Here is a 9,557-nt window from a genome sequence, read left to right as displayed (position 1 = left end):
AAAAAAAAAAAAAAAAGAGAGATTTGTGAGGTTACTTGTCTTTAAGAATCTCTTGTCAGCTCAGCACTGAGGAGGCAGAGGCATGAAGATCACCATGAGTTCAAGGTCAGCCTGGTTTAAATACAGAGTTCCAGGACAGCCAGGACTATGTCGTGAGACAGACAAACAAACAAGAATCTCTTGTCCCCTTTTGTTTTGTCTTTTCGAGACAGGGTTTCTCCGTGTAGCTCTGGCTGCCCTGGAACTCACGCTGTAGACCAGGCTGTCCTTGAACTCAAAGAGATCCACCTGCCTCTGCCTCCCACGTGCTGGTTAAAGGCGAGTGCCAACAAGCTCGGCACTTTTACACTTTAACCATGATTCCCTTTGCCAGTTCCCTGGTGACTTGTCCATTTAAGTATTAGAGACCATTCTGGTGGCTATTCTCATAGCCCTCTTTCTCCTTGGTACTAAGGGTTGAATGACTCTGGCTTCGAGCTAAGCAGAGGCTGCGCTCCCGGCCAATCCCGTACCGTCCTGAGTTTACGTGGCTCACTCACTTCCAGGCTCCACTCCCAAACCTGCTCTAAAAGCTTTCGCTTTGCGCAGGTCACGCTTGGTTGCTCCCCTCCTGTCTGAACGTGTAGCGTTTACATTTCCGGTAGAGTCTTAGTGTACATGTAAACACATTTACTTTTGCTGTCTTTGGTTTGGTCGGGGAGGGTTTGCTTGTTTGTAACCTTAGCCTCGCAGTGCTGGGGCGAGGACACGTGCGATGGCTCTTTCCCGTCCAAGTTCTGTGCTGTGTGAATGACTTTTTTGTTGTGTCTGCTTAGGTCTTGGTCTGTTGTCTCCCTGGATTTTAACCCTGGTTCCCCACAGAAAGCCACAGGAATAAGGAACTGACCACTTCCTGTCAGTCCGCAGGAACTACTCTGGGCCCATCTTGGTGCCACAGTGTCTTCCTCTTTGCCCTCCTTTTTCTTTCTTTATCTTTCTTTACCTGCTCAGGAAGCTGTCTGGCTCATAGATCTTCCCCACGCTCAATCCGAGTGTTAATCCTCCTGGCAGGAATCTTGCCTGTGACTTGTTTTAAACACCACCAGCAGCAGCCTTGTGGCACTGTAGACTGCAGTTGTGCATGGTAACATTTACGCGTGTCCTTTGCTGAATGGTCCTTGTTCCCTTGGGGTCTAAATGACCCTTCCTGTAGGTTTGCATGTAAACGGTCCAGGAGAGACTCTGCTCCAAAAGCCTGGAGAGCTCCGGGCGGTGCCCCTCCTCTTCCCGATTCCCAGGCCAGCTCAGCAGGAACCCTCTTTGTGCAGCCCAAGTCCAGGCTTGCACACACAGGACTCACAAGAACCAAAGGACCAGCCGATGGGCCAGTTGTAAACACATTTCTCTGACTGTGAGGCCAAGCCAGACAGCATGAGCTTGAGTGTTGGGATAGGTGGATGAACACAACATTCGCTTCAGTGGGACACATATTGCTGCCAAAGGGTGAGAGCCAGGATACACAGTGGATGCCTTGTGACTCAGACTGACTGTGGCCAGGTGGGGCTAGGCGAGACCAGTCATCCTAGGTAATTCTCGAAGTGGCTGCTAGTTCCCTGGATTTGGGAGGGTTTTGTTGTTTGTTTGCTGTTTGTTTGTTTGTTTGTTTGGCGGACAGTCTCTATAGCTCAGGCTAGCTCAGGCTAGTTTAAACTGTTATGAGGCTAGGGATGACCATGACCGTGAACTCCTAATCTTCCTCCTCCCCCTGAGTGCTGGGATCATAGGTGTTGCCTCCATTGTTGTTGTTGTTGTTCTTCTTCTTCCTGGTTTTTTTTTTTTAAAGATTGATTTATTTTATTTATGAGTACACTGTCACTGTCTTCAGACACACCAACAGAGGGCATAGGATCCTATTTCAGATGGTTGTGAGCCACCATGAGGTTGCTGGGAATTGAACTCAGGACCTCTGGAAGAGCAGTCTGTGCTTTTTAACTACAGAGCCATCTCTCCAGCCCCAGGCTTATTATTCTTTTTTTTTTTAATTTATTTATTATTATATCCAAGTACACTGTAGCTGTCCTCAGATGCACCAGAAGAGGGCATCAGATCTCATTATAGATGGTTGTGAACCACCATGTAGTTGCTGGGATTTGAACTCAGGATCTTCGGAAGAGCAGTCGGCGCTTTTAGCCTCTGAGCCATCTCTCCCGCCCCTTGTTATTCTTTTCATGTGATATTTGCATTTGAAAGTGAAGTTTCTCAAGTTACCGACTTCTGCCTTCTCACCATGCTGGGCGGGGTTAAATGTTCACTTATAATTTTATACCTGAAAGACCAGACAGCAACACAAAACAAGGCTGCTGTCCAGTGCTGGAGAGTAAACTCATGCTAGACAAGTCGCTGGCCCAAGCCCCCATCTCAAAGAGATGGACTGTATTCTATCATTCACATTTTCAATTTCATGCCAATTTAGCCAAACATTTTCCAAGGGTAAAACTCCCACCGCAGTGGCAGATTTGGCCGTTTTAATGTCCTCTTCCTTTAATGTATCAATAATGTTTAATGTATTAATGTTTTAGTTTGAAATTATGCGACTTATAGGTTTTCAACATTGAACCAACTTTTCATTCCTGGAACTCAGTCAGTTTGGTCATGTACATCCCCACGATCCAGAGTGACCCAGAGTCTCAGTACATAGCAGAGGCTGGCTTTGAGTTCAGCCTCCCAGTGCCCTGAGGCCGGGCGCGTGTACCTCAGTTTGTTAACTTGAATGTGGCTGTGCACTTGCCATGCTGTGTGTGGAGGCCAGAGGACAACTTCAGGTCTCGGTCCTCACCTTCCGTTCCATTTGAAATAGGATACTTTCGTTTGCTGCTTTGAATTTGGGGCTGGCTGGCACACAGGCACCCAGGGATCCTGTCTCTGCCTCCCACCCTGCTGAGGGAGCTCTGCCAGGACTTGGAGATTCCAGATTAGGTGCTTGCTTGCCCTTTCATGGCAAGTGCTTCACCCGCTAAGCCGTCCGTCTCATCAGGACTCATGAGCAGTGCTGACCTGTAAGAGTCCTTCCTACTCACCACCTTTTAACTTTCCAGCTGTCCCCCACCATTGCGTTAATAAAGTTATGCTAACCTCAGAAAAGTTTTCAAAAGTTAGTGCTATGGGATAGCTCAGTAGTTAACAGTTCTTATTGCTAAATCCAACAGGCTGGGTTCAATCCCAGAGACCCACAGGCCATCCTCGGACACACACAGACACACACACACACACACATATACATTCACATATCACACACACATATGCACACACATGCACATACACTCTCACATATATACACTCACACATGTACACACATGCTGCACACATACACATGTGCACATGTACTCTCGTACACATATACACACTCTCACACGCGTGCGCCCACATGTACACAGGCATGCACATACATCCCTGTTTGACCTTCTGAGGCTTAACTTTTTTTTTCAAGCTACCAGCTCTGTTTTCCAAGCCCACAGTGGTCTGAGAGGTTTTTCAGTTTCTGGATCCTGGCCAGTGTGTGGTGTCACCTTCCTCAGGGTAGCACTGGTAGTGAGTGTGGTGGAGTGTCATCTCCTATGGTTCCAATGGGCACTTCCTGGACAGGGTCAGGGTCAGGGCTGCTCTTCTCTAAAGCAGTATCTGGTTAGCTCTTTCCATATTTTAAATTGGTTGTGTTTTTATTATTACAATGCAAACGTTTTCTTTCCTTCTTGTTTTCTTTCTTTCTTTAATTTTATTTATTTATTTATTTATTTATTTATTTTTGTGACAGGATCTTGCCCTGTCACACAAGCTAGCCTTGAACCCAGATTCTCCCACGTCAGCCTCCCTAGCGTTAGGTTATAGTTACAGCCCACATGGCGCTCCTACGCCTAAGATCGCTAGTTTAATTCGTTTGCTTTTTCAAACCATAGCCCAAGTTGGTCTTGAACTTAGAGCAGTCGTCTGGCATTGGCCTCCTGAGTGAAGGGGGTATAGGTTTGCCCCAGTGTGCTCAAACACAAAAGGAAGACTTTGTGAATGCATACTGTCCTTGCTCAGGGGCCACGCTAGTATCTGTGTCTCTCCAGTCTTTGTGTGTGCTGCTGGGTAGAGTGCACGCCCCAGCACGCATGTGAGTGTCAGAGGACAAGTGAGAGTCAGTTCCCTCTGTCCACTTTGTGGGGCACTAGGGGTCAAGGCCAAGCCATTGCTTGGTTGTCACAAGCCATTAGGCTTGGTGGCAAGCACCTTTACCCTCTGAGCCACCTCAGCAGCTCCAACACACCATGTTTACACAGGACAAGGGACTGATGGAAAGGCAGATTGCTGACGTACAGTGAAGTTGCCTAACTTATCTTCTGTTTTTGCCACTTATCAGCTGGCCACCTGAGCGAGGGTCTAAACTGCACGGCTTGATAAGTTTCCTTGTCCTGGGCGACCGAGCTGGGGTGCTAGTGCCTTCCTTGCTGGATCTTTGTGAAACCAAATAACTGAATCTGTGTAGCATGTCATGTGTACAACCGTGGTCCTGCGTCCAGCACAGTATGCCCTGGTGTCCTGTGTAAGAATCCAAGAACCAAGGGTGTTTTAGTGGCTCTTAAAGTGAGCCTCCCTTCTTGCCCTGCCACAGTTCCTGTGTGACGAGGGTGCGGGCATATCTGGGGACTACATTGATCGAGTAGATGAGCCCGTCTCCTGCTCCTACGTATTGACCATTCGCACGTCGAGGCTCTGCCCGCATCCTCTCCTCCGGCCACCAGCCAGCGCTGCCCCACAGGCCATTCTTTGTCACCCAGCCTTGCAGCCTGACGAGTACATGGCCTACCTCCAGAGGCAAGCTGGTGAGTACTCAGGACAGCGAGGAGAGGTGGGGATGAGACAGGCAGGCATACGTTGATGGGCCTTGGCCTATGTTCACTGTTTTTCTGGTAGAGTCAAAGCAGCGTGAAGAGAAAACCACAGAGGAACTCCAGGACACAAACCGCCAAGTGTGGAGTGGGAGCAAGGCTGCCGGAGCACCCCCAAAGAAAGAAGGTGGGGTGCGGCCTTGGCCAGCCTGATGCTGGCCTCCACCACCTCCCTCCCCGCCCCCAACCCCGTCTTCCTGACAGTTGTGGGTGGCAGTATAAGAGGGAGTGTGTCCCCTCCACCTTTGCTTCCTTCTTCTCTCTCCCCTTCCCACATTCTCCTCTGTTCTCCATACCCCAGATGTCAGCCCAGCCAAGGAAGAGAAGGAATCAGAGCTCTGGAAGCTTCAGGAACCAGAGGAGCAGGCAGCAGCAAGAGAGGAGGCGCAGGCAGGGGTGAGACCAGGCCTCTCCGCTGGCCCCGACGAGCCTGGCCTCGGGCCCTGGGATGGGTAGGGTCTACGAGGTGGCCTCTGTCTGTCTTGGGGTGAAAGGAGCATGGAGGGCAGAGGCAAGCCCTCACTCCTGAGTCTGCCCTTCCTCCTCATCAGGGACAGGACCTGAACCACGAGGCTGCAGCAGATCCAGCTTCAAGCCCTCCCAATGGTCAGTCGACCCCGTGTCTCCCTTAGCTCTTAGGTAGGGTAGAGCTGAGCTACTCAGGGGAGGCCGGGAGCCTGGACAGCAAGTCCACTCTTCCCCGCCTCCCTGTGTCTCCTGGTGCCAAGAACTGAGCGCAGACTCTTGCACACTTGATGCTTTCCCTCTGAGCCCTCCATCCGCCTGGCCCCAGCTAGCTCACTGTTAGCTTCTTTCTGATCAGCAGGACCACTTAAGGAGGTCCAAGGGCACTCCCCTGCACTCCTCTGTCAGTTTGCCCACCTGTAGAATGTGGCTGAAGGCCACGCACCAGAGGGGTGTCGGGGAGGGGAAATGGGAATGGCTCTGTCCCTTCCCTTGGGAGGACCAAGCTCCCCGACGGGGTTTTGTTGCCTTCTGCCGCTTCCTGAGGCAGAGGCCACTCTCCTCACCCCTCACGCCTCTCCTCAGGCATCAAGAGACAATTTAAAATGCCAAATGCCCACACCTCCTCTCTTTCCCATCTCAGATTTTCAGAATAACGTGCAGGTGAAACTCATCCGGAGTCCCGCAGACTTGATTCGACTGATTGAGGAGCTGAAAGCTGCAGAAAAGGTACGGGGCCTGCCCAGGGCCCCGGGACCTTCACCTCCTCTCTGTGCGCATTTGGAGAGAGAGCTTTCTTTACCTGGGATAAACTGGCGCCAGTAGAGCCCAGCCCTGCTCCTGGCTCCCATCCTGCGCGTCCTGCCCCCCACATATTACGGCGGACTCCTTCAAACTGCATCTTCTACCCAACTCCCGACCCAGGGGAAACCAAGCATAAGACGGGAGCAGCCTGGAGACGATACCACGGAAGCCCCCCCGAGGGAAGCAGAGGCGGCGAAGGCGAAGGGAAAGGGTGGTGAGCCCCCGGGTCTTATGGAAGAGGAGGATGGTGACGAGGAAGAGGAGGAGGAGGAGGAGGAAGAGGACGAGGAGGAGCAGCAGCTCCTGGGAGAGTTCGAGAAGGAGCTGGAGGGGATGCTGCTGCCCTCAGACCGCGAGCGCCTCCGCTCAGAGGTTAAGGCTGGCATGGAGCGGGAGCTGGAGAACATCATCCAGGAGGTGAGCAACCCCCACTGCGGCTGCCACGGAGCGCGAGAACCCGACAGGAGAATTATTAATGGGGAGGTAAAAGAAAGGAAGACAGTTGGCTCTCCTGTAGATCACGCCCCTGTCTCTCTATCTCTCCTATAGACCACGCCCCCATCTCTCTGGCTCTCCTATAGACCACGCCCCCATCTCTCTGGCTCTCCTATAGAGCATGCCCCCACCTCTCTTCCCCAGATCCCTAACTGCTTCCTTTGGGCCTTGCAGACAGAGAAGGAACTGGACCAAGAAGGGCTGAGGAAGGAGTCTGAGCGGGAGCAGGCAATATTGGCTCTAACATCCACTCTGGACAAACTCATCAAGAGGCTGCAGGAGAACCAGAGTCCAGAGCTTGTGCAGAAGTACAAAAAAAGGAGAGTTGTCCCCCAAAAGCCTCCCCCATCACCACACCCTACAGGTGAGAGCAGTCCCCAGAGGGAGGGCACAGCCTCAGGGAGTGTGCCCTCCTCTCCCTCCTCCAGGAGCACTGTGCAGTGTCAGCTCCTCCCTCCACTGTCCTCTCTGCAGGACACCTCACAGCCAGCCCTGGGAAAACCCACAGCTGGAAGAGCAGTTCCTGGGGTCTGCTTTGCTCTATGCCTACTGCCTGGTGGTCTGCCTGGCACACAGGCAGAGACTAAATGAGCCTGAGTGTAGACGCTGAAAAGCTCATCACGAAGAAGGGGCTCTGTGCCTGCCTCCCTGTGGCAGGGAATTGGAGAGTCAGAGACAGTTTGGAGGTTTCCATAGCGGACATGGTGGGCAGGTATCAGGGGGCCTCTCTGCAGCTGTCAGTGTGAATAGCCAAGCCCACTGGCACCTGCCACCAGCCAGGGCACACTTCTGTGATCCCTTCTTCAATCTCCTGTGTTCTTTTCATGGGACTCTGCTGGAATGGAGAGAGAAGGCATTCTAGCTTCAGACCTTAAAGTCACGTTTTTTGGTAAACATTGAAAGGCGGTTAAGTCTAGGAAAACAGAGCCGTGGCTTCCCAACCTGCTCCTTAAAGCAAAACACCTTTGTAGATGCAGGTGGCCCGACCTGGCTTTTGGAAAACAGCTGTTTTCCTATAGAAGATGGAAGGCCGGGTGGGGGTGGGGGTGGGGTGGGGGTCTGCCTTTGGGGAAGGGTGTGTTTTGAACCCTGAATCACATGCATGGGAGGCAGAGTTTCTACCCAAAGCAGCCTATGGCTTAGAGAGAGAGAGACCACCTCACAGCCCTTCACCCCAGAGTCACGGCTCTGCTTTGTGTCTCCCTGTGTCTTCCCCTCTAAGAGGAGGAACCTGAGCACAGAGTCCGGGTCCGAGTCACCAAGCTCCGTCCTGGAGGCCCCAATCGGGACCTGACTGTCCTGGAGATGAACCGGGAAAACCCACAGCTGAAACAGATCGAGGGGCTGGTGACGGAAGTGCTGGAGAGGGAGGGGCTCACGGCGGAAGGTGGGCCCTGAAGGGCGGTGCTTAGAGCTGTCTGTCTGTCGGAAGGGCTTGCCACAGGAGTGGCAGGGCTGGGTCAAGGTGGACTGGAGACCTCACCTTGGGACATGGAGGGCAGGGGACCCTCTAAAGCTCCCAGCCTTCCCCTCCTCACTACCCATATTGCTCCTGCCAGGCAAGATTGAGATCAAGATTGTGCGACCCGGGGCTGAAGGTAAGGAAGAGGACACACGCTGGCTAACTGATGAGGACACAAGAAACCTTAAGGAGATTTTCTTCAATATCTTGGTGAGACATCCCACCCACATCCCGGGCTACAGCACACACCACTGTGCTGCTCAAACCAGGGTGGGTTATGCCAGCCGTCAGCTACCTATGTTTATAGAGTCCCATTCTCATGTCCGAGGTGAGGCTAAGCCTCAGCGGCTGCTTGGGAGAAGCAGGGACTAGGAAGCAATATCCATAGTCCCTGCCTCCCGCCTAGGTCTCAGGAGCTCCCTAGGTCCCACCGCAGGACTTCTCTTGGCTCAGCCCCTCTTTCCTCCCAGGTGCAGGGAGCCGAAGAGGCCAATAAAGAGCGCCAGCGACAGAGTGAGCTGGAGAGCAATTACCGCCGGGTGTGGGGCTCTCCCGGTGGTGAGGACACAGGGGACCTGGATGAATTTGACTTCTGAGACCACCCTGCCAGCCCTCTAAGGATTCCTGCATCTTTCTGACCGGCCGGCTCTGCCTCCTTATACCCCATTCTGGGGCCTTGGAGGCAAAAGGGCAGATTGGAGCCCAGCACTGGACTTGAGGGGCCCAGCCCCAAGAGTGTATGAGGGTGTGTGGGGACCCATGAGGGAGAGGAGCTGTTGCAGCTCCCCAGCCAGGCCTATGGGTTCCACTCCCCAAACACACCCTCCTTTGCCCCTTTAGCTTTTTCCTGTCCCCCAACTTCTTAGCACTTAACCCCACTCTACCCAGAGACTTGATGAGACCTTGTAAGTGGTGGTGGCAGGAACAGCAGGGCTGTGCAGGTCCCCAACCCCACCTCGCCCTACCCTACCTCCATTCCCTGTTGCTGTTTGGGAGCTGTTGCCCCTCCCTTGGAACCCCTACTTCCTGTCTCTGCTGTCTCCTGTTACCCGTGCTTCTGAGCCCAGACTATCTTTTGTCACTGAGGGGATGGGAGACCTTTCATACCACCTCACAAACAATCCCAGCGAAAAGGGTTGGAGATGGAGCACCCCCTTGTTCTTCAGCAATCAGGTTTCTAAATAAAAAAACTGGACCGTCAAGCCATCAGGCTCTGTGGGGAGGGCAATCAGGTCAGAGCAGCTCAGGGTGCCGATCCTGCTTGCTAAACGTTTCCCGGAAAATGTCAGTGTGCCTGGAGTACACTAGAGGCGACCAGGACAGCTGACCAATGCCCTACGGTATGGAGAGATGCTGTTTTCTCCTGGGTAAGCTGACCAGGCACCAGTCTCCGGAGGCCTGGCGGAGAGTCACAGTCTCTGCTC

The 9,557-nt window shown here is 52.8% G+C and overlaps 1 protein-coding gene across 2 annotated transcripts in view; it reads left to right on the top strand.

Annotated features, from left to right (window-relative positions):
• Os9 (OS9 endoplasmic reticulum lectin) overlaps positions 1–9,335 on the top strand; it is a 26,415-nt gene extending 17,080 nt beyond the window's left edge. Inside the window, exons 6-15 of one of the 2 annotated variants that reach the window (XM_021173892.1) lie at positions 4,631–4,841; positions 4,933–5,034; positions 5,209–5,303; positions 5,459–5,513; positions 6,016–6,101; positions 6,297–6,593; positions 6,846–7,035; positions 7,894–8,058; positions 8,231–8,343; positions 8,604–9,335. In XM_021173892.1, coding sequence (XP_021029551.1) covers positions 4,631–4,841; positions 4,933–5,034; positions 5,209–5,303; positions 5,459–5,513; positions 6,016–6,101; positions 6,297–6,593; positions 6,846–7,035; positions 7,894–8,058; positions 8,231–8,343; positions 8,604–8,729 — 1,440 coding nt within the window. In that variant the 3' untranslated portion in view covers positions 8,730–9,335. The remainder of the gene's footprint in view (positions 1–4,630; positions 4,842–4,932; positions 5,035–5,208; positions 5,304–5,458; positions 5,514–6,015; positions 6,102–6,296; positions 6,594–6,845; positions 7,036–7,893; positions 8,059–8,230; positions 8,344–8,603) is intronic. The other variant, XM_021173893.1, reaches the window with a different exon arrangement.
• Positions 9,336–9,557: the final 222 nt, after the last annotated feature.

Source organism: Mus caroli, chromosome 10, assembly GCF_900094665.2.
Source record: "Mus caroli chromosome 10, CAROLI_EIJ_v1.1, whole genome shotgun sequence".
Taxonomy (NCBI): Eukaryota; Metazoa; Chordata; class Mammalia; order Rodentia; family Muridae; genus Mus; species Mus caroli.
Note: the sequence above shows the minus strand (reverse complement) of the source record. Positions and strands in the feature narration are given on the sequence as shown.